The sequence below is a fragment of the Caretta caretta genome, chromosome 28 (genome assembly GCF_965140235.1).
Source record: "Caretta caretta isolate rCarCar2 chromosome 28, rCarCar1.hap1, whole genome shotgun sequence".
NCBI lineage: Eukaryota > Metazoa > Chordata > Testudines > Cheloniidae > Caretta > Caretta caretta.
Window position 1 is genome coordinate 6,641,888 of NC_134233.1, and position 25,045 is coordinate 6,666,932.

Genomic DNA, 25,045 nt, shown 5'->3' on the forward strand with positions numbered 1-25,045 from the left:
TGCAAAGACATCCACAATGTCATGCACGTTGCCCAGAATCACCATCTTTCAGAGCAGGATGCAATTAATGCCCTGCACACTTCTGTCAACACGCATCCAGCGGTCGACTTTCCTACTTCGAACTGGTTAACAACTGACTGGTAGCAATCTGGAGTAGCTAGCTTCCACTGTGCAATTGCCACGCACTTCCCCAACGACAGGGCAGCTCTCATTCTCGTGTCCTTATGCTGCAGGGCTGTGGTGAGCTCCTCACACAGTCCCATGAATGTGGCTTTCCTCATCTGAAAGCTCTGCAGCCACTGCTTGTCATCTCAGATGTGCATGATGATGTGATCCCACCACTTAGTGCTTGTTTCCTGATCCCAAAAGTGGCGTTCCACTGTGGTCAGCACCTCCATGAATGCCATAAGGAATCTCGTGTCATAGCTACTACGTGTGGCGAGATCAATATTGAACTCCTCTTGCCTTTGTAGTTTAAGGAATAACTCCACTGCCATTCATGATGTGTAAGTAAGAGTGAGCAGCATATTGGTCAACAGCGCGGGATCCATTCCTGCTGCCCGAAGAGGCAGAGCGCGCAGTAGACCAACCATTGAAAGGGTGCCAAATGCGGACGGAAGCACAGGGATTTCTGGGATGCGAAGCAATGCATCACGGGGCATTGGGACAGGACCCAGGATGCCCCGTGACCCCCTCCACCTTCCCACAACTCTTAGTGACAGAAGAGGAAGAGATGCTCAGTGGGATTCTGGGTGCACCACTGCAAATACCGCAGCAAGTGCCGCAAGTGTGAACACACTATTGTGCAGGCAGCTGACAGTGTGAACACACAACAGCAGTTTCCCTTCAGCGCTCTCTGAGCAGCACTGTGACTCCTGGTGCTGTAACTCTGCCAGTGTAGACAGAGCCTCAGAGAGACAGGCTGCCAGGATCCCAGGACTGATCCCCTCTGGGGAATGAAGCACAACGTCGACAGGCTATGCAGCCTTCACTCGTCTCCTGTACCTGTAAACCCTGCTAGCCCAAGGTGCTGGACCATCTATGCCAGCACCTGGTTCCTAAACTGCAGCTACAGTTCCTGCTCCAGGTGAATCCAAAGACCGAGAGGTGCAGAGATCCAACCCCTTATAATCTTGTTCCTTTTTCTATTTTTTGTCTCTATTTCTTTTTATGAACTTGGAGACACCCTATTAGATTGGAGTGTAACAGTGCCGCTCAGTGGGTGTGAGTGTGTGAACACATCTGAAATCTACAAAGGGAAGATACTAGGAAGAACAGTTCCCCAAATTTTAAAACTCTGCCTAGGAAATGACTGAATGCACACTCCTCACCCTCCTACACCCCCAAACCCTGTCCCAGCCCGGAGCCTGCACCCAGCACCCAAACTCCGTCCCAGAGCCTGCAGCCCCACCCCTTTACCACACACCCCCTGCTGCTCCCAAACTCCCTCCCAGAGCCTGCACCCCTCACCCTCTCCTGCACCCCTGCCCCAGCCCGGAGCCTGCACCCAGTTGTTAGGGGGCTTATTCCTTCACCCACTTACTTCCCTGGTCCTTCTTGCATGAACAGAGAGCAACAATACCCGAAGTCCAAAGGTGCAAACAATTTGATGTTTATTGGGGTGAACTTCCAGCAAGCATGATTCCAGTTTCCTTCCTTAGTGTCCCCCTTCCCGGCTCTGACCCCACAGAGGCTTACCTGTGTCCCTGTTCCCATTAGATTCTGTTTGTTTAAATGGCTGAGAAAATAAGCTGTGCTGAATGGAATGGATATTCCTGTCTGTGTGTCTTTTTGTAACTTAAGGTTTTGCCTAGAGGGATTCTCTATGTTTTGAATCTAATTACCCTGTAAGGTATTTACCATCCTGATTTTACAGAGGTGATTCTTTTACTTTTTCTTCTATTAAAATTCTTCTTTTAAGAACCTGATTGCTTTTTCATTGTTCTTAAGATCCAAGGGTTTGGGTCTGTGGTCACCTATGCAAATTGGTGAGGATTTTTTAACAAACCTTCCCCAGGAAAGGGGGTATAGGGTTTGGGAGGATTTTGGGGGGAAAGACGTTTCCACGCGGGATCTTTCCCAGTTATATATCTGTTAGACACTTGGTGGTGGCAGCAATAAAGTCCAAGGGAAAAAGGAAAATAGTTTGTACCCTGGGGAAGTTTTAACCTAAGCTGGTAAAAATAAGCTTAGGAGGTTTTCATGCAGGTCCTCACATCTGTACCCTAGAGTTCAGAGTGGGGAAGAAACCTTGACAAACACAGATCGCTGTTCCTTGTAACTTTCAGATGCATTCAAATGGCAGCTGTTTAAAGGGAATGTGCTTCTAGTTCATGATCAGCAGCAGAATCTCTGTAAGGTTACCAACCATAGAGCTGGTTGTGTCTGCATGTAAGTAATTGTAGAGTTAGTGTTGTACCAGATAGTTAATTGCACAGTCTTACGTCTCTAGCCTCCCTTTCTGGTCTCATTGATCACTTGGGTAGAAACAGCAAGGGTTTGGTGGTTTTGTTTTTTGTTCTTTTCTCCCTTCATTTTTTCCTAAGGAATGTGTGATCTTGAGCATGTTATTTTAAGATCCCTGTGGGTCAGGATAATACCATCTCCTTGAAATAGGTGAGGAAGTGGCCTGTTTGTATAACCTAAAATGAAGGAGCTTTTGTCAAGCAGTTTTGCCTTTAAATATACGGGGATTAAAAATAGTAAATTCCACAGCCAGACACCAGCATCATACAAACTTTAAGTTACTGTGCATAAAATCAGCTATTCTTGATCAATTAATTACAGAAGAAACAAACTCTTAGGAAGTAGCTGTAATTTGTCCCCAAACCTTTTTTTGTTCTCATATGCTACCAGAGATTCTCTTCGAGGGCAGAGTTACCGTTATCTGGGCATGTACCATCGCTCTTTATTCCCTGTTTTTCCAGGTTTGAGTTTTACTGAGCTTGATGTCCTGGAAGGGTAAGAGATATTCACAGTCAAAGTTAACTCTGTGTGAACAAATGTTTTTGTTAATGACAAATAATTTAACTAATCCCTCATTGCAGTAATTCCACTGACTTCAATGTACTCTCCCCATTTCTAGTTCCCAAAAAATAAGCAAATTAAAACAACCTTGAGAACTAAAAAGCTGTGAGAAAGTGGAACTTTTAGTAGCTCAAATAATTCAGTTTCTTCTATGTCTTGTGCATGTGTAAAAGGCACAGCACATTAATTTATAAGCACATCTTTCTTAACTTCTTTAACTATCATGGAGTACATTAACTATATCAAGTGGGTTGTTCAATGCAGTGAGGTTTTCATGCATTGCCCCAAACATATTTTTCATATTATTTAAATAAACACAACTCACTGAATCATAGAATCATAGAATATCAGGGTTGGAAGGGACCTCAGGAGGTCATCTAGTCCAACCCCCTGCTCAAAAGCAGGACCCATCTCCAATTAAATCATCCCAGCCAGGGCTTTGTCAAGCCTGACCTTAAAAACTTCTAAGGAAGGAGATTCCACCACCTCCCTAGGCAACGCATTCCAGTGTTTCACCACCCTCCTAGTGAAAAAGTTTTTCCTAATATCCAACCTAAACCGCCCCCCACTGCAACTGGCCAGAAACTTGTTTATTTCATGCTCTGAAGTGTGTTGGTAGCTCAAATTAAATAGGTTTATTTTCTCTTTGTGTGTGTGAGGTACAACACATTAATTTAGTGGTGCTGAAAATGTTTCCTTCTCCCTCCAGAACTGCCTCGGAATCACCTTCCCTTTGTAGATTAATCTGCTCCTGCGTCTCTATGAGGAAAATATGATTTCTATGAAAAAACCCCAATTTTTTAATTAAAAAAGGACTGAGACAGAATGGCCACATGATGGTGACACAACGTCAGGAATGCAAAGCAACAGGCTCCTGGTTTGCACATTGATGGTGACAAGGGATTGAACTCGACTCCTCTCTTTTCACAGACACATTTGTTTAATTCTCTGAGGCCAAACATAAGTTTAAATGAATTTCCAGGGCGATGAAAGGGGACTTTGGGATTGATTTCACTTGTCCACCAATGCAGCATTTAGTGGTATAAATAGCACCATGGGCTGGACAGAGAATGGAGACACCCTGAGCTGCCTGGTAGCAAACCCTGGCTTCCCAGCTGCAATTGGACATGCTGCACATCTACACATGGGTGTAAATAGCCCAGCATGGCCCCTGTGGGGTTTTGTGCATGGCACAGTGGTTCTGGTAGAAATGCTGATGCCATTAATGGCTGCACAGTGCTATGGCATGATACCCACATACACTAAGGCAACAGGGGGCTCAGTCCACCCCCAGCTGTGATGCAGGGAGAACAGGAGTTAGTTTCACATGCCTCTTTTCAGGCTGTAATCTGGGGCACCCTGCTCTGTGGGGGGGATCCTGGCAGCTTAGACTCAGGGCTGGAACAGTCCCCTGATTTTGGTGGTGGGCGCATGGTTCCCAACACTCAGATGTCTCAGACAATCTGTCTCCCCCAAAGCCTCAGGCCCCAGGGAAGGCTCCTGCACTGCCTCAGCTCCTTTCACACTCTCTAGAGAGGAGCAGCAGTCAGGGTTAGGGTTAAGTTGTGGGGCTCTAGGTGAGTGGCAGAAGCTTTGGGAGCTGAGAATTTGCCCGAGACCTCAGGGACACAGTGTGAGGTAGGATCCCAGGCATCTAAATGGAACAGAACAGGGTTTACTTGGCTACCCGACAGAGGTCAATTCTGTTTTATAGAAAGACATTGGAAAATATGAGCAGAGGAGACAAAAGAATGCAGTGCAAAGCACCCCTGGGAGTTGGCCCCATGATTATGTGTTTACAAGGTAGGTATGTTAGTCAGCTCAGCCATGACACTTGCCTCAAGATGTACCTTGCAACAGCGCTACTTGAAGCTCCATGACAACAGTTACAAATTCCAGAGCGGAGATGTTCTCCGTTTCCTGCAAGACCTGCAGACATCGAGCTGTCTGGTTGTCTCTGCACAGAAAGCCAAGCTGAGCTGACAGAGAGCTTTTCGGGGGCTCATCTCCCACTGGCAGCTGTGATCATATAGTGATTAGTACTCTACATTATGGTCGCAGTAACCTTTTCATCAGCTCCAGATGTGTAGTTTGCTGCTTTCCAAGACTTAGCCACAAGGAAGTCTCTCTCTGTCTTGAACAAGCACTTACAAGGATTGCCCAGGAAGGTCTTTTCTGTTTATGAGAAAAAGATACAAAAAAGAGAGCCCAACAGACAAGCTAGGTTCAGCAATGATGAACTGGCAGAGCAAGCGAGGATCTCCTGGGTAGCAGGAAGGCTCCTAAGTCAGCTTTTTCCAAGGGCCACTCTATAGAGGCCTTTCAATAACCACTGCAGACGTTCACTGAGAAAGAGAGAGAGAGATTCCAAAACCAAGTTCTCCATTGTCAGCAGATATCAAACTGTTAGGAACTCTGTGCATAGAGTGTCCATGCTTGTAGAAAATGTCTTTGGAAGAGACCTTTCTGTCACCTGCCATCATCATAGAGTGTGTAGTACTCTGCATTGTGGCTTCAAGAGTTGTGGATGAAAGTTGAGTTATGGTGACCTTTTCCTTGTCTCCATGGTTGTCAGGTGCCTCCTTCTGACATTTATCAGAATAAATAACCAGGTGGCCAGGATTTTTATTCCTAAGCAAAGGCGATCTTCTTCAAAAGATCAACCAAAAGGTGGGAAGAGCAGACACATTCCAAAAGGAACCACTAGGTCTTGCGTCCCTAATCTCCTCTTTACTCGGCAGCTTTCTGGGACTTTTGTCCTAGCTGCTTCATTTTTCATCAATGACAATCAGAAGGAAAGTGAAAGGACAGTAACTTTCCATTACCTGCAAGTTCTGCACTGATCATGCTATCACAATCTCCCGGTGCAGACATCCCCAGCAAATCACAAGGAAATACAGCACAGGCTTTCATGTCATATCAATTGCGGTTGAAGCAAATGCCTTGCCAATGCTCTTCAGAGCAGCCTTTTCCTCAGCTCTAGGCTTGTGATTTGATTTCCAATGTTCCTCTGCAAATTAGACTTTTCTTTGATGAGCAATTGCTTGGATTACTGATGGAGGTCTCATGTTCCCCAAAAAGACATAGGAAAGGAGAACAAATGCATACAGCAAAACACCACTGGGAGTTGAACCCAGGATCACTTGTTTAGTAGGCAGGTGCTTTTGGCAGCTAAGCCGTGGTACCTACCTGAAGATGCTGTTTGCAACTGCTCCACTTAAGTGTCGAAGACAACAGCTGCACATTCCAAAGTACAGACGTTCCCCATTTCCCTGAAGACCAGCAGACCTTGAGGTGTCTGGGTCTCTGTGCACAGAAAGCCACAGCTGCACTAACAGAGGGCTTTTAAGATGCCTTAGAGGACTTATTCCTTCACTCTCTCACTTCCCTGGTCCTTCTCGCATGAATAGAGAGCAACAATACCCGAAGTCCGAAGGTGAAAATAATTCGATGTTTGTTGGGGTGAACTTCCAGCAAGCTTAAATACAAGTTCCTTTTTCCTTATTTTCGAATCCCAACTTACTTCCTGTTTGCCCCTAATTTATATAGCAATATTCTCAGCTATACTTTAACCAATCATTTTACTGAAATCTATCTATAACCAATCCTAACCTATTGTAACATAATTCTCTAACCAATTATATCCCACTACCCTAATTCACTTACCCCTACCAAAATTAATTAGACAGCAGACAGAAACAATTAGAGAACCAGACAGATTAACAATAGAAAAGTGGGGGCCATAAAGATAAAACAATAGAGAAACAAGGGTTTCACAACCACAACCATTGAGAAGTGATTTCTTGCCAGACAGAATGCTATCAAACTAAGTTTTCTTTAACCATCTTTCTCAGGAGGCGATAGGCGTTATCAGGACAGGACTGTATTCCTAACAGCCCAATAGCACCTGATTTCAATGTGACTAGTTTGGAATGGGAGGATGTGACTGGTCGCTTCTCAGCTTATGGCTGCCTCTGTTGCTTAGCCAAAGGCCTTAGCCTAAGAACAGGGCCTCAGACTGTCACAGTAAGAGAAGGCCCTTACACTGGCAGACAGTGATTTTGATTCTTTCTTTTATACCTCTATAACTAGCCAAGTGATAAACATGTTGGATCATATTAAAGAAGTTCTGTATTAAAATCACAAATGAGTTTGATTACCCATAGTTTAAATTCCAGGGTATTACTAATTAAGAGGTCTGTTGGTTTTTGGTACTGTTTCTCTCCCTCTATGTGTGAAACTTGCAAGCTGCTAATTGTGTTAGTACATTCTAAGACAGAGTCTGTTCTCAAAGCAATTCACACAGAGAGAGACTCAAAGCAATACTCTGTAACAACAGAAACAGCACCCAGAGACTCCCCGTCCTTTTGTTGTATTAACAATTGTGATTAAAATAGAGATAGAGGATGTATGTGGATGGATGCTTGGTGTGGATAATAACTGAATGATCAGGGAGGTGCCAGCCTAAGAATCCAGTGTCCATCGGCTGAAAAAGGCGTCAAGTGGAAATAACCAGAGGGCCCCCGGAGGGCAGACTGGAATCCGCCCAACAGCCTCAAGAATGGGAGAACCAAAGAGCAAGATAACATCTAGCAGCACGAAGCTGTCAGGAATATGCTATCTGCTGATTGATTCAGCAACAGCATGATGAAGCAATTCCCATAGACTGGCATAAGAAGAAACTCCTATAAAAATGGATTCTAGAAAGTGAGAACTTTGGGGTGTCTGATTCTGCAAACCAACTTCCAGGAACATCAGATGAGCACCTGACAAGGCCCTGCTCCCTCCTCATGTCCAGGCCACCTGGCCAATGGCTTGGCATGAGCAACTCTAAGGCTGGTAACGATGATAACAACCTTGCAGAACCTGTGTGTGTGTTTGTAGGAATGAATGTGTGAATAAATATGAGATTGAATGGAATGTTATAGCTATAACTAACTGCTTACTATGATTCTTTCTGTATTCACAATAAATGTGGTATTTTGCCTTTTCCTCTTTAATAAGATCCTGCTGGTTTTTAATTTATTGCTGGTTTTTAATTTATTGGTATAACAAACATATGCCTAAATTATTAAAGTACAGGCCTTTATAGACAGGCCTGAATATCTATATCCTAACACTCCACCCCCTTTTTTTTCCTTTTGGGATCCTCCTGCCCAGGTACCCCTGGAAAAGCATAGGACATATGGTGACACACTTCCTGATAGGGCCAGGCATCAAGGTGTCAATATTCCATCTGTCCCACTGCCCCTTGTGTAGTTCCATACCCTGCACCTTCTCTCGTACGGGCATACTACACCTATTCCAATTAGTGTTCCAGACTTTCCAGTATAGTAGGCCTGAGAAGGTTGGGTCCGGGTTGTCTAGTACTCTGAGGGGGAGGGCTTACTACACTACTTATAGGTTATCATTAGTGGCTGTTCTCTAGGGGATTATGCCCCCCTTGGTTGTCTCCATATGCAACATAACACAAATAGTGTTAACAATTCACCAGCTGCTATGATAATCCACAGGAACACAGAAAGTCCTGACCACTGCAGTATGGTCCAACATCCTGGCCACCACCAAAAACACTGCTTCTCCTCCCTTGAGAGGGTTAAAATTTTGTCAGCACCAGCCTGTAGTGTGTATTGTAAGTGTGTCCAACTGTTGGTGCTTGCAGGAAGTTGCTCTTGTAATCTTTGTGTACTTTTGTCCATATTGTGTGTCCATTGAATATCCACAGTGAAATTTGGTATTGTCCAAACCAATTCAACTACTTGGTACGACATGGGGTAGTAGGTGCTAGTTCGATTGTTTACAACGATTAAGTCCACTGATCCACTGGTGCACCATAGTCCAGGTGGCAGTGTATAGAAGTTCATAATTTGGTCACAGAGTGGAAGGATTTTGTCTCCTAGTGTTATATTGCAGGATTGCATCCATTCCCAACAGAATACACTGTACCCCATATACATTACCCCTAAATGCCCCCCTTTGCAATAGGCCATTGATCCTGCTTCTCCATAGTCATAGGAGAGGGGCACATCCATATTCCTCCTCTGGATATACAACTGCTTAATGTGATGACAGTCCAATTTACCCCATTCCACCCCCCCACACCTATTTCCTTGTGGCTCCCAACGCGCTCCCCCTTCCCTAGTTACTCCCATAGGGTACAAGGGGACCACCTTATTTGCATTTCCTTCCCAGGGTATCATAGTAACAATTACACAAGAACTGTTCCCACAGGTTGGGGATGTTATTTTCAATTATGGGCTAGCCTCCCAATTTAGTACTGAAGGCCATTGTTCTGACCAAGCATCTCTCATAATATACATTAACATTATTAACTGAGCATTCTGAATACCTACACACACTTCTCCCCATGTTACTCTTCTGAAGCCAACCTCCACCCATATCACCAGGTCCCCTACCCAATGAGTTAACTGCAAGTCTACCTCTAAGGTGCCACAAGTCCTTCTGTTCTTTTTGCGGATACAGACTAATACGGCTGCTACTCTGAAATCTACCTCTCTGCTATCCTCCACCCTGTGGCAGCTGCTGTGCCATTAATTCATTAATTTGTTGTTGAAATCTCACATGTTGGCTTACTAATTGCTTGGTTACCCATTCGTCACATAGATTCCATGTGCCCAGCATAATGTTCCCAGCTGCCCACAATCCCCTTTTCCAACGACGATTCCAGGTGTGTCCCCTCACCCACCAATTGAATTGTTGTTTCAATCCTTTGATGTACATACTACAATTAGGATGAATTTGATCCACCCACCATGCCTTGGGGCATCCCACCCCTGGAATAGAGTGAAAGGACAAGTTAAACAGTGCTGGCTGCACCCACTCCCACAATGGCTCCCACACATTTGCTCGTCAGGGAATATTCTCGGCTCCAGGCTGTGGCCACTTTAAATTTGCATTCTTCCAACTTGGCATCCATATCAACTGTAGGGTTACATTCTGTAAAATAGTTAACTCATCATACCCCCAGCATCACAAAGGGGATTTTACGCCCAATGTAATATGTAACAATCACACCCTCTGGATTATCTTCCATGGAAGTACCATTGGGGTTACATATGGTAACATCACACCCTAAATGTGGGGCCCTATTTTCCCAAGAGGGTTCATTTGCTCCAGGAGACCAGAGGGTTATATTCTTTGGACCCTCTGTAACAAACCACCATAGCTGGGTAACTGTGTTTTCCACTATCATTAATCATGGCAGCACCCAGGGAGTACCATGCAATATTTCCTGATTAATTTGATATTCTCCTCCGGGTTGGGATTCCCCCATCTAATCCATAAACCATATACCAACACTGCCAAATTCCTGTTGGAGTATTAGTGGTACATCTTTCTATGGGGAGATTCTCATAGTCTTCATTAGCTTTATTACCACAGGTTGCATGTGTAGCCATCCATGTGTTTCCTCCTTTTGACACTTCACATTGTGGGATCTGAATAGAATTTGTAAATGTGACAATTGTGATTAGCACTAGGAATTGTTCCATCCAGAGCCAGGGGATTTTCATCCTTTTCTCCTTTTTGAATTAACCTGTAATATACACATAACAAAATTTACACATCCCCTTTCCCAATCCCCTGTTTGTACCTTTTTATTTGCGTGCAGTGAGCCCACTCTCACCTTCCATTCTCTGTACCCAATAGTAGCAGACTGGGGCCGAATTGGTCAAGGACAAGATAGGGGCCCTTCCATTTAGGAGCTGGGAATGGATGGTGTTGACCTGGAATCTTGTACATCACTAGATCTCTTACCGTGAGTAGATCACGCTCCTTGGGAAGGTCATACCATGTTTTGACTCTTGCTGCTCCTTGTTTGTCTCGCCAGGCCACTGCCTGCTGTACCTATTTTACATGGTCGATTAGAGTTAAAATCCATTCTTGTGTTCAACCGTGTGTAGTGACTTCCCCAGGTGCTGGGGTAAGTAGATTTTCCCACCATTCCATGAGCCTCCCATGAGAGCCTCATATGGAGAAAATCCTGTGCCCTTTGATTCTCAGGCCCTTATTCTCATTAAGACAAAGGGCAGTAACTGTGACCATTTTTTTCCTCCCATTTCCACTCCCTTTCTTAGCTCACTTTTAATGGTGCAGTTCATGCGTTCTTCCTGCCCCGCAGCCTGGGGGTGATAAGCAATATGGAACAACTGTGTGATTCCAGTGAGGGCTGATAGCTCCCCTAACAGATCGGACTGGAAAGCAGCTCCTTGGTCTGAGTCAATCACCTTTGGGACCCCCCAGCGAGTGAATACCTCGGGGATTGGTCCTGCTTTGAGCAGGGGGTAGGACTAGATGACCTCCCGAGGTCCCTTCCAACCCTGGAATTCTATGATTCTATGAATACCTCTTTTATCAGTATTTCAGCAGTTACCCAGGCAGTTTGATACTTTGTGGGGAAAGCTTCCACCCAGCTGCTGAAAGCATCCACTACCACCAACATGAATTGATTTTTCCTTTGATCTGGTGGTAGGGGTCCTGTGTAGTCACTTTGTATTCTTTCCCATGGTCCCCTTGGGGCTTGTCTCATTAATTCTCCCCTTAGCACCTTGTGAGGTGGTGGGTTGTGCCTGGCACAGTCCAAACAACGTTCCAGATGTGATTTTTAATCAGCTGCCTTTCCTGGCCTCCAGCACAACCTTTTTAAAGTTCCCAGTGCCTCCTCAAACCCGGGGTGTCCCCCTGCCAAGCTCCCATGCACCCAGCTTAAGAAAGCCATCCGGCTTCCTTGAGGGCACAGCATGACTGGTCCATCAGACCAAATCCTTTCCATTAGTTCCATCTTTGGCACATGCCAGTCCCCAAGTTTCATGATGCCTTCCAGTCCTGGGTCAGATTCTTGCAACTCTTGAATTCGCCCTCCCCGATTTGTACCCACCCCACTTCTTGTTATCACTGCTACAGGCACACTCTCTTCTGGCTCCCAGGGCCATGGGGGTGCCTCTGTTGCAGCCCGCTTGGCCTCTACATCGGCCAGATTATTGCCTTTGCTTAGGGGTCCTGTTTTCTTGTGTGCCTTTACCTTTACCACACTGATCCGCGTAAAACAGTGACTGAGCGCCTCCACTCGCTTCCACCAGGTAGCATGCTTGATTGTGGAGCCGTCTGTTGCCCTGAAATGATTATCTGCCCACCATCTCAGCATTAGTGTGACCCCACAAAATACTTAATATGAATCTACCACCACCCAGCATTCTGCCTCAAATTTGGGATCCGCTTCTGTCAAGGTTCCTTCCCCACTCTGAACTCTAGGGTACAGATGTGGGGACCTGCATGAAAGACCCCCTAAGCTTATTCTTACCAGCTTAGGTTAAACGCTGCCACCACCAAAGTGTTACACAAAGAACAGGGAAAGAGCCCACTTGGAAATGTCTCCCCCCAAAAAAGTATCCCCCCAAGCACTACACCCACTTTCCTGGGGAAGGCTTGATAAAAATCCTCACCACTTTGCATAGGTGACCACATATCCAAACCCTTGTGTCAAGGTTCCTTCCCCACTCTGAACTCTAGGGTACAGATGTGGGGACCTGCATGAAAACCTCCTAAGCTTACTTTTACCAGCTTAGGTTAAAACTTCCCCAAGATACACATTATTTTACCCTTTGCCCTTGGATTTCCACTGCCACCACCAAACTTTATCTGGGTTCCTGAAAAAACAGAGTTTGGAAACGTCTTTCCCCCCAAAATCCCCCCAACCCTTGCACCCCAGTGTCCTGAGGAAGGTTTGGTAAAAATCCTCACCAATTTGCATAGGTGACCACAGACCCAAACCCTTGGATCTTAGGGCAATGAAAAAGCAATCAGGTTCTTAAAAGAGAATTTTAATTAAAGAAAAAGTGAAAGAATCACCTCTGTAAAATCAGGATGGTAAATACCTTACAGGGTAATTAGATTCAAAACATAGAGAATCCCTCTAGGCAAAACCTTAAGTTACAAAAAGACACAAAAACAGGAATATACATTCCATTCAGCACAGCTTATTTTATCAGCCATTTAAATAAAACAGAATCTAACGCATATCTCACTAGATTACTTACTGACTCTTTACAGGAGTTCTGATCTGCATTCCTGCCCTGGTCCCGGCTAAAGCATCACACAGACAGAGAGAACCCTTTGTTTCCCCCCCACCCCCTCCAGCTTTGAAAGTATCTTGTCTCCTCATTGGTCATTTTAATCAGGTGCCAGCGAGGTTATCTTAGCTTCTTAACCCTTTACAGGTGAAAGGGTTTTTCCTCTGGCCAGGAGGGATTTAAAGCTGTTTATCCTTCCCTTTATATTTATGACGGCTTCATTTAAAGCTGTTAGCAAGGCTGCCTCCTGAGCTGACCTTGCTTCTAGTGAGAAACCAATGGTGCTGGCTGTCTCATTGCCTCTGATTCCCACAACAGCTAAGACTGCAGTTTTCCGTCCCCCCTGATACCTACAACTTCCATCCAAAAACCATACCAGTGTCCCCTCCTTTACCTGATTGGGGTTAGCTGCCCGAAACGCCAGAAGTTGGGTTTTATCTGGATTTGCTTCACAGTGGTGTGGGGTGCCAGCCAGATGTAATCTGGCTACCCAGAAAATGGGTTCCTTTAACACTTCTGCTTTAATATTTTCTGTTTGTAGAGCCAGCAACCATTTGGCAATACACTGCCCACTCACTGGTCCCTGTAAGATAGTATGCATGTTTAATAGCCACAGGGGTCATGTTGAGATCAGACTATTACTTTCTGCATTCCCGTAAGGTATTTGAATTTCCCTATCCCCCCAGTAGGTGCACAAGAACACCTTTTCACACCATCTATATTTCAGTTCCACAACACTCAAAAGTCGAGAGGCAAAGGCCACAGGTCTGTCCTTTGCTCCATACTCCTGTGTTAATGCACAACCAACGGTAGTGTCCGATACCAAAGGGTACAGATAAAAGAGTTTCTCCCCATCCGGGGAGGCCAGCACTGGAGCACTGGCCAGGTTTTCCTTTAGCACTCTCACTGCCTCAGTACACTCTTCTGACCACTCCCAAGTTGAGGCTCGGGTTAGGTCAAATAGATGCTGGGCTATTTCTGCATAACTGGCCACAAAATCCTTGCAAAATCCAGTTAGACCCAGAAAACTTTGCAAGCTTTTAACATCCGTAGGGAGTGGCAGGGACTGGGTCAGTTGCACTCAACCCTTATCAATTTCCCTTCCTATCTGGGACACTTCCACTCCTAAGTAGGTCACTCTTGTCTGTCCCATCTGAGCCTTTTCCCCATTGACCTTCAACCCGGCTCTTGCCAAAGCTTGCAGGACTTGTCTTGTTTCCTGTCTTCTTCCTCTGTCCCTGACATTAGCAACAGGTCGTCTACATATTGTATGCACCTTGCTGAATCCACCCCCTCCAGAGCCTGTCTCATGTATCTGTGAAAAATTGCAGGGGAGTCCCAATATCCCTGGGGTAGGACTGTCCAGCAGAATTGTCTGCCCTCCCATGTGAATGCAGTTTTATACTGACACGAGGTAGCTAGTGGCAGAGACCAAAACCCATTCGCTATGTCCAAAACTGAAAATTCAAAATTGGGGTCCCATACAGGCCAACATTTCAGGGTACGCTGCCACCACTGAGGCTGGCGAATTGGCCAGAGCATTTAGTGCCCTGTAAGCCACAGTGAGGCACCAGGTACCGTTTGGCTTTCTCATGGGCCACACAGCAGCATTACAAGGGGATGCAACTGCTCTGATCAGTCCCCTCTGATCCAATTCCTCAATCGTTGCCCCCACCTCTGCCAATGTCTCCCGAGGAATAGGGTACTGTTTCTGTGGGGGAGGGTCCCCTCCCTCCAGCAGTACCTCCATGCGGCCCCTACCACAATCCAGGTTATCCTTCGCCCACACAGGGATGTGTTCCCACCCAGCCGGGGGTGGTGGGAGGGCATATGAGGCTTTAATGGTCATAGTGTCTATCCCCATGGAAATGGTATAGCCCTGACCATCCTGCATCTGCCCCAGTAAACACACCCAATTGGCTAAATCCAGTACAAGTCCCAGTTTGTGTAAATCTCCTGCCCCCAACAGATTAAGCATATCATTACAACCCCACATTATCTCCCCTTCCCTCCAGATTCCTTTATCTGTCCCTGCCTCAGGGTTAACTGTGTCTCCCCTCCCGTTGCCCCTACAATTGTCACAGTCCCTTCTGAGGGTCTCCCCTGCCCCCATGTGATTAAGCTGATGGCTGCTCCAGTGTCTATCAAAAAATCCCTCATGAGACTCCCTTCAATCGCCCCCTGGAGCATGGGGTGACCAGATGCATCCCATCCTAAACTGAGAACATGGACAGGAGGCCTCCCACCTCTGTCTCTCCCACTGTTTCACAGGGGGGCCAGGGGTCCTGGCACCGAAGACATTCCTGTCTTCAAGCAAAATTGTGTGCCTGGCATTTCTGGCAGTCCCTCCCCTGGCCTCCAGGGCCACTTTCCCCCTGATCTGGTAAGATCCTGGTTAGTCAGCTTAGCCTGCAGTCTCTGGATCTGTGGCTCTATAGCTGCCTGCTCGTCCCTGATTACCACGCCCCCCAAAGCCACCACCTCTCCCTGTACATCCTCTCCTCTGGGCTGACCCACCCCTTTCCACCTTGTGCTGATCCCCTGCAGTAACACATGGACTGGCTCTGCCCCCGATACATCTGCCTGTTCCAGAAATTGGGGTAGCTGATTGGGAGCAAGTTCAGGGTGCTGCAACCTTAAATGCCCCACGAACTGTGGATCGCTCAGCTCCAAACATTTATCCAGCAATCTCACACCCCCACCAGGTCCCAGCGTCCCTGCCTGGGGCATCACCCATGGACTGTCCAGGGGATCCATGCAGCACTGTGCCCATGCCTGTATGTGATTCAGTGTATCCCGCCCTGTTTCCCCAGAGATTTGCTTCACCTTATTCATCCCCGCAGTACGAGAGTACACCCCAAACAACTGTTTTGTCACCTGTCTGAGGATTAGAAATGGGTGTGCCACTCCTGCCAGTCCTGGTCCTCACGAGTTAGACCCTTCTTCTCCCTGCCCACCTCCACTAGCCACAGCACAAACTGATCTCAATCATCCCAGGGTACCTTTCCCAAACGGCCCAGTACTGCCTCCTGGTCCTCCAGGGACCAGGGCCGGATTTCTGCCTGTTCTACTTGTGGGGCATGGTCCCCCACCCCGCAACCAGGACCTCTATTCCTATCTCCTGCAGTTCCTCCTGTGTAGCCTCTCTCGTAGGGACTGTAACTGTGGATTGCTGGCTTACAATGTCCACTGGCAGTGGTGGATGCAGTATTTTTTCAGGGTAGGATGGCAGAGGTGTCTCCTTCAGTTCCATTTGTGGGGTGGATGGTTTGGGGTCCCCAAGTCCATTGCCCCCAGGTTTACATTGATACAATTCCTCCTCTAAGTCTCCTACTCTTCTCAGCAGTTCATCCCTCTCTCGCCGGATTGCCTCACAAGACTCCTCTGTCCGTGCAGCATCTCGTGCCTTCAAATCAGCTCTCTCTACCACTAACATGGATTTTTCTGTTAAAATCCATTGCTAATCCACAATAACCTCCAAATCCTTAATGTGTTGGAGGAGATCGGCTTCCCCTTTTACCCAGTATGCCATCCCAGCACACAAACCTTGTAATACCATTCCCTATTTCCTACACTCCTTTCCCTTGGGGTCTCCCAAAACCTCCCCTATCTCCTTTTCAAACTCATCCCAGCTGTACCCCTGCACCTGGTATGGGCCCTGATTGTTCCTTATCCATTTGTTCAAAAAATCCATTACCCCAGCTTGCCAGAACCAGCAACTACCAACACGAGAGTTCGACATACCCCCTCCAAGCAGCTGCATGGATTATTGGGGATGGGGACTTACAGGCTGCCACTCACCTATCCGATGTGATGCATCCGAGTCATGGCACCAAGATGTTAGAGGGCTTATTCCTTCACCCTCTCACTTCTCTGATTCTTCTTTGATTCTTTTATACCTCTATAACTAGCTAAAGTATAAACATATACCTAAATTCTTAAAGTATAAGCCTTTACAGGGAGGCCTGCATACCTATATCCTAACAGTCAAGACTCAGCATTCATGTATCCTACAGTCTGAACTTGGAATCTGATACATTCCCTCATTGGCTACCATCATTTGCGCAGCATGGAAGTGCTTCTTGTCCAACAAGGCAGCCAGACTGGGACCCATAGGCATGGAATGGCTCTGAAGGAATCAGCTGTTTCTCTATGTGCTTCATGAACCTTTGGATCCAAATGGTAAAGGACATTGTTACCAATTTAATCATGGCATCCTTTAGGACCATGATCAATAGTACTTAACTAGGGAGCAGCGTTCTAAAACTAGTTTACCTGGGCCACAGGTCACCATAGCTTCCATTTCTGGGGTGAAAATCAACCATGCGTACCTGCAATTTCTACCTGAGTTCTTGTCAAATCATTGACTTTACGTGGAGTAATTTTACACTTCTCTGTTGTAGAATTCTTCACCAACCACACAACATATCAGTAGTGATAGTGAGGTATAACTCCCCCAAATATGCCCTTTTATTTCTTTAATCTGGTGGCACAGGTTTAAATTAGGGACTAAATTCAGGTGTGGCTTAGAATCCCTGTAAGACACCAAATGTCAGGTATCTATTAAAAATAGGTATCTTTCTGCAGCTCTATCACATTCTACATGGATTTCATTTTCTACACATTTGCAGCATTTCCCAGGGGAGAGCTGAACAGAAATGTCACTTCCATTTTCCCCATCTCTACCTAGCTAGGGATTGCATTTCCCAAATAGGCATCATGCATCTGATTAGAAAGGAGATATCTTCAGCAGCGACCTCCTCCAGGGCCTGGGTCACAACTGCTTTGGGAGCCAAATGCATGGGTATTTTGCTTATTTACAAGGGAATCCTCTACCCAGCCCTTTAGAAAAAATATTGACCGAACCAACTGAACAACAGGGGGATTGGGATGGTGAATAAGGGAATCCCTCTGCCTTATCCTATCTTCTTCTGTTGTTACAGAGGGTGAAATGACAGTTTTCCCTATCCCTGCCCTGTTCCTGCTCTTTGTTATAGTTCAATATATTTTAAGTGAGGAAAATGGTGGTAAAAATATCTGCTCTCCAGCACAACCTGAAGCAACATCAGAGCAACTGGGAATGAAAGAATTTGTTCCTGAAGGGGAAACTTGATGTTTGCTTTGAAATGGGGGAACAGTAGAACCGTGATGCTCAGGGTTTGTTTAGACTCGGAAAAGTGATGGAGTTTAGGTCAGGTCAAGGGGAAAGCTAGTGCCAACCACTGCACAAGGGCTGCATCTGCACTACAACTATAATTGTCTTTTTACACCAAGATCACTCACTTGAGCTGCCAAAACGCCATGTACAGTCCTAGTGGATGTAGGGCACAGGTAGTTTTTTGCCTCAGTGTAGCTTCTTGGGATCAAACCTCTCTCCCCCATCTGGAGCTGATGAACATTCCTGGCTGGAGGGACACACACTCTTATGTCTCAAATGGAAAGGAGTTGATAGAAAAGATCACAGGACTGACCCCAAAGAAGGGTGAGCTGCAAAAGGCAGAAGCAGGCAACTCATCTGGGGGAGCTGAGAGACCACGGTGAAGATGGCAGAAAGATCACTATATGGGAATTAACAAATGTGAATTAAAAAAAAAAATTTGACCGGCTTTAGTCAAGGCATTTATTACAGTTCTCTCCCATGTGGTGTTTCTGATGTTTAATAAGCCTTGAGCTCTGATTGAAGCTTTTCCCACACTCAGAGCATGCGTAGAGCATCTCTCCTGAGTGGACTTGCCTATGTCTGATAAGGTGTGAGCTCCAATTGAAGCATTTCCCACACTCAGAGCACCCATAAGGTTTCTCACCTGTGTGAATTGTCCTATGTGTGATAAGGTGTGAGCTCCGATTAAAGCGTTTCCCACACTCAGAGCATCCATAAGGTTTCTCACCCGTGTGGATTCTCTGATGTGTGATCAGGGCAGAGCTTCGATTGAAGCTTTTCCCGCACTCAGAGCATGTGTAGGGTTTCTCTCCTGTGTGGATTCTACGATGTATGCTAAGGTGTGAATAACAACTAAAACTTTTCCCACACTCAGAGCACATGTAGGGTGTATCTCCTGTGTGGATTCTCTGATGTATGATAAGGTTTGAGCTCTGAGAGAAGCTTTTCCCGCACTCAGAGCACGTGTAGGGTTTCTCTCCAGTGTGGATTCTCTGATGTGTGATAAGGTGTGAGGGCCAACTAAAGCTTTTACCACACTCAGCGCATGTGTAGGGTCTCTCTCCTGTGTGGATTCTCTGATGTTTCATAAGGGCAGAACTCCCATCAAAGCTTTTCCCGCACTCATGGCATGTGTAGCATGTCTCTTCCAAGTTGATTCTCTTGCGTGTAACAAGATCTGAGTGGCTACTGAAGTTTTCCTCTGGCCTTTGCTGACTCTCACAGGCTTTTGCTTTTTCTTGGTGTGCACAATTCCAGGAATCATTCCCTTTGGATCTTCCTGATAACATTCCATGGGATTCTACTTCCTCAGCATCTTCCTGCTGGGGTGTCTCCTCGTTCTCACTCACCATCCCAATGCCTGATGGGAGACAGAGAGAATCCAGACACAGATCACTCCCTGCACTGGACAGAAGGAAATCTCAGAGAGAAGAATGGAAAAAGGGATGAACAAATCAAAATATGTGCGGGAGAGATCAAACCTATGAGGAGAGGATTTTCCCCAAACCCTTCCACATAGGAGAGAGAGGAAGGGATCAGTTCTGGGTCCGCATCTCACCAGAACTCTCATGGGAAAGCGAGACTGGGCTCCCAGTTGTCAGTCAGGGTAGGTGGGAAGCCATGAGTGACATCTGCCTAATGATTCCACATCTGCAGGGAACAATCCTGAACTTGGAGAGCTCACAAGGTCTTCGTAGTGCATCCCAAATGTTTCCTGTATTCATAGACAGTTTTTGAGTTGATTTAACCAATTCCTCACCTGTGCACGCAGCTCTCAGGAGCAGTGGAGGCCTGGGACCCATGGGTCTTTCCCTTCTTCCAGCTGCGAGATCTGATCAGGTTTGGAAACTGGAAAACCTGCTCAAAGCAAAGAAAACAAGGGAGGTTAGTGGAACTTGTGAGATACTTGTCACAAGGAATATTTCATGGTTTTAACCCGAGCTCATTTTTAAGTAAGGCCATCTTCCTTGGCCTCATTTTAAGGCCATCTTCCTTGGCTCAAAGTGTCAGGAGAATTATTGGTTTCAGAGCAGCAGCCATGTTAGTATGTATCCGCAAAAAGAAAACGAGGACTTGTGGCACCTTAGAGACTCACAAATTTATTATTATTATAAATCATATTCATTACCTTAGTGCCTAAGGACCAACTTAACAGTCCGTTGTGCTCGGCACAGTACAAACCCACAATAGTAGATGGCCCATTCCAGGAAGAATTTACCATCTAAATAGAAAAGGCAGACACAGAATGGGGGAAGGGGTAGAACCTACCAGCAGAGTGAACTATGTGAAGGCAGAGTGACAGATCTGATGAACACAAGCATACATCTTGAGACTATTGTACTTAATTTATGACTAGGGCCAGTGTTTTCTGGAAATTACTGCTATTACTGCATTTTTTTTCCTGACATTACTCTTCATTTCTGGAATCACCCTTCATCTCCAGAATTGCTCAACAGAGGGTGGGGGCATGCAAGGTCACAACCCCCCAGATTTCTGCCTGGAGACACCTGACTCCCACCCCCCCAGGGCAGAGGGCAGAGGCTGCGGGCTGGCTGCTGTTGAGATTTGCTGCCAATTTCTTCCATCCTCATACAAGTCTAGGCTCAGCAAAACTACTGTGAAGTTTCCCCTGGGCAGGCGGGGCACTTTGCAGTGGGATGCCAGGCTCCCTAATCATACTGTGGAGCGGACGGCACTCACACCTCCTCTTGGTTGTGTCCACAGCACTTCTCCCCTGCTCATCTCCCCTGCACATATCTGGTTCATGCCCCATCTCCCCAGCACGCAGCTGGCTCTAGGCTCTCTATGCCCAGTGTCTGGGCCCCCCTTCCCCCATACAGCTGGCTCCTGCTGCCTCCCCCAAATGCACTTTCATGCTGTAAAGGATTATATATTGCTCATGTATGTCAATTACTCTGTTTTCATTGTCAGCAAACACTGGCCCTAGCTAAGACTGCTGTCTCTATATTTGAGCTGGTCCTTGAAAGCATGAATACTTCACAGACTATGATGCTGAGATGGGTCAGATAATACTGGGATGGGCTCAGGGATGGGTTTCTGTTCAAGCTGGTGTCACGAAGGCGTGATGAATACCCCATCTCAAGGTTAGTTATGCAGATCTCCAGCTTTTGAAGCTTTGCCCTATGCAGAAAGGGGCAATGACGGATTTAACCTCTTTCAGGAGACTGAAGAGACAGACTGACTTTTTGGGGAGAAACAGCTGTGTTTGAGCTGACTGAGGGGGGTCTTTTTGGGCTACAAACTGACATGACCTGAGAACCAAGAGGTAACCCTTTAAGAAGGGTTTAAGAAAGGTCTTAATACACTTTGGAACCGATCAGGGATTCCCAAGAGAACTGTTGAGGGGGTAATGGTAAATACGCATTTAGATGCTTTTCTTCTTTTATATCTTTTCCCCATAAAGCTTAACCTCTGGCCCACTGTCATGGATCCGTAGGATCTGTGCAATATCCTGGCCTTTAAACAGTCCTTGGGAGGTGCCCCTTGAGTGCACTAGACCCCCAAGGGGTCCCACTCTTCCATAAGGATAGACCATGTAGCTTGAACACCTGAGACTGAGGGCATGTCTACACTTACCTCTGGAGCGACCAATCCAGCGGGGGTCAATTTATCGCATCTCGTGAAGACACAATAAATCAAACACCAAATGCTCTCCAGTTGACTCCGGTACTCCACCAGCATGAGAAGTGTAGGCAGAGTCGATGGGGGAGTGGCAGCAGTTGACTTACCACAGCAAAGACACTGCGGTAAGTAGCTCTAAGTACATTGACTTCAGCTATGCTATTTTCATAGCTGAAGGTGTGTAACTCAGACCGATTTAGCTTCCCCCAGCATAGACCAGGCCAGAGCCTTTTTAAGGGGCTTACTCCTTCACTCACTTACTTCCCTGATCCTTCTTGCATGAACAGAGAGCAACAATACCCTAAGTCCAAAGGTGCAAACAATTCGATGTTTATTGGGGTGAACTTCCAGCAAGCATGATTCCAGTTTCCCTCCTTAGTGTCGCCCTTCCCAGCTCTGACACCACAGAGCCTTATAGCTGTGTCCCTGTTCCCATTCCTGCCCTTAGCCAAACATGGACTATAAGGTGGATAGAAAGTTGGCTAGATTGTCGGGCTCAATGGGTAGTGATCAATGGCTCCATGTCTAGTTGGCAGCCGGTGTCAAGCGGAGTGCCCCAACGGTCGGTCCTCGGGCCGGTTTTGTTCAATATCTTCATTAATGATCTGGAGGGGATTGGGCCAAAAGAAATCTGAGAAGGTTCAAAAAGGACAAGTGCAGAGTCCTGCACTTAGGATGGAAGAATCCCATGCACCGCTACAGACTAGGGACCGAATGGCTAGGCAGCAGTTCTGCAGAAAAGGACCTAAGGGTTACAGTGGACGAGAAGTTGGATATGAGTCAGCAGTGTGCCCTTGTTGCCAAGAAGGCCAATGGCATTTTGGGATGTATAAGTAGGGGCATAGACAGCAGATCGAGGGACGTGATCGTTCCCCTCTATTCGACATTGGTGAGGCGTCATCTGGAGTACTGTGTCCAGTTTTGGGCCCCACACTACAAGAAGGATGTGGAAAAATTGGAAAGAGTCCAGCGGAGGGCAACAAAAATGATTAGGGGACTGGAACACATGACTTATGAGGAGAGGCTGAGAGAACTAGGATTGTTTAGTCTGCGGAAGAGAAGAATGAGGGGGGATTTGATAGCTGTTTTCAACTACCTGAAAGGGGGTCCCAAAGAGGATGGATCTAGACTGTTCTCAGTGGTAGCAGATGACAGAACAAGGAGTAATGGTCTCAAGTTGAAGTGGGGGAGGTTTAAGTTGGATATTAGGAAAAACTATTTCACTAGGAGGGTGGTGAAGCACTGGAATGGGTTACCTCGGGAGGTGGTGAAATCTCCCTCCTTAGTGGTTTTTAAGGCCCAGCTTGACAAAACCCTGGCTGGGATGATTTAGTTAGGGATTGGTCCTGCTTTGAGCAGGGGATTGGACTCGACACTTCCTGAGGTCCCTTCCAACCCTGATAGTCTATGATTCTGATTCCAATTCCCCCACACACACACACTTCCTGATTGACTGCAGACTATACAGTAAAACTTGAATTCTGCTTAGCTATACCTTAACCAATCATTTTCCTGAAATTTAACTAAGCAATCCTAACATATTGTAACATGACTATGTAACCAATTATATCCCACCACCTTAGTTTACACCGAGCAAAATTAATTATACAGCAGACAGAAACAATCACAGAACTAGACAGAGATGATACAGACAAACAATAGGGAAATGGGGACTACAGTGATAGAACAAACACAGAAATGAGGATTTCACATCCCAGCTATTGATAAGTGAGTTCTTGCCAGACAGGATGCTGTCAAACCAAGTTTCCTTTTAAATCTTCTAGGCACTTCCCTTTCTCTGGAGGCGATACGCATTATCAGAACAGGATTGTATTCCTAACAGCCCAATAGCACCTTATTTCAATGTGACTAGTTTGGAATGTGGGGATGTGACCATTGGCTTCCCAGCTTATGGCTGCCTCTGCTGCTTAGCCAAAGGCCTTAGCCTAAGAACAGGGCCTCAGACTGTCACAGTAAGAGAAGGACCTTACACCGGCAGACCATGATTTTGATTCTTTCTTTTATACCTCTATAACTAGCCAAGTGATAAGAATACACCTACATTCTTAGAGTACAGGCCTTTACAGGCAGGCCTGAATATCTATATCCTAACAAGCCTCTGGCTTCAACACTCCTATTTCAACCTGTGAGCTCTGCCAGCAGCTCAAGCTGAACTACACTCCTGTTCAGAGACTGTTCCTCATTCATGCTTCAATGCACCTCAGCAAGTTTCTGCTGTGACACTGGGCAGACTTTTAAAACATAGCAGGGTTTATTTGTCAACTGAAACACAGCATTGGAAATTCCTTATATTAGGACAGAGAAGCAAAGAAGACAATATAGTCCAGACTGGCCAATGCCCTTGAGCCATGCTGCTGTAGAAAACAGTTTAATTTCCTTTCACTGTGCCTGTCGAAGCAGAGCACTGGCTTTGCCTCGGGGGGTCCTGCGCTTCCAGGCGGTTAGGGTTTGCCTCAGAGGTTTGCTGTGACCCTCAATGTAGCCTCTCTCCCGCCATGAGGCGCCCTTCATCATCGGCCAGTCAATGGGTTTGGTGTAAGAACCCTCTCTAGTCCCTGCCTTCCTTCTCAGGGAGCATTTGCGCAGAGAGGGATTGGGAGGAGGTTTGGTCACACTGTGAAGCACAGAGTGACCTTATTCCAGTACAGGCCTAGCCCTCTCCCACGGGGTGTAACCCTCTGAGACAGGGTGAAACCCTCCCAGTAACAGAGTCTCTCTGTTACACTTATCAAGTTTGTGGATGATACCAAGCTGGGAGGGGTTGCAAGGGCTTTGGAGGATAGGATTAAAATTCAAAATGATCCGGACAAACTGGAGAAATGGTCTGAAGTCAACAGGATGAAATTCAATACGGACAAATGCAAAGTACTCCACTTAGGAAGGAACAATCAGTTGCACACATACAAAACGGGAAATGACTGCCTAGGAAGGAGTACTGTGGAGGTCATAGTGCATCACAAGCTAAATATAAGTCAACAGTGTAACGCTGTTGCAAAAAAAGCAAACATCATTCTGGGATGTACTAGCAGGAGTATTGTAAGCAAGACATGAGAAGTAATTCTTCCACTCTACTCTGTGCTGATTAAGCCTCAGCTGGAGTATTGTG

At 46.2% G+C, this 25,045-nt stretch overlaps 2 protein-coding genes across 2 annotated transcripts in view; one reads left to right on the top strand and one right to left on the bottom strand.

Annotated features, from left to right (window-relative positions):
* Positions 1 to 25,045, top strand: part of LOC125629204 (uncharacterized) — a 570,105-nt gene that overhangs the window by 200,738 nt on the left and 344,322 nt on the right. The window lies entirely within an intron of this gene.
* LOC125629217 (uncharacterized) lies at positions 12,901 to 22,574 on the bottom strand. The gene is given in 4 exon segments (XM_075124144.1): positions 12,901 to 18,821; positions 18,823 to 19,636; positions 20,036 to 20,133; positions 21,874 to 22,574. Coding segments are annotated over 3 exon segments (1,005 nt in total). The 5' UTR covers positions 20,079 to 20,133; positions 21,874 to 22,574; the 3' UTR covers positions 12,901 to 18,673.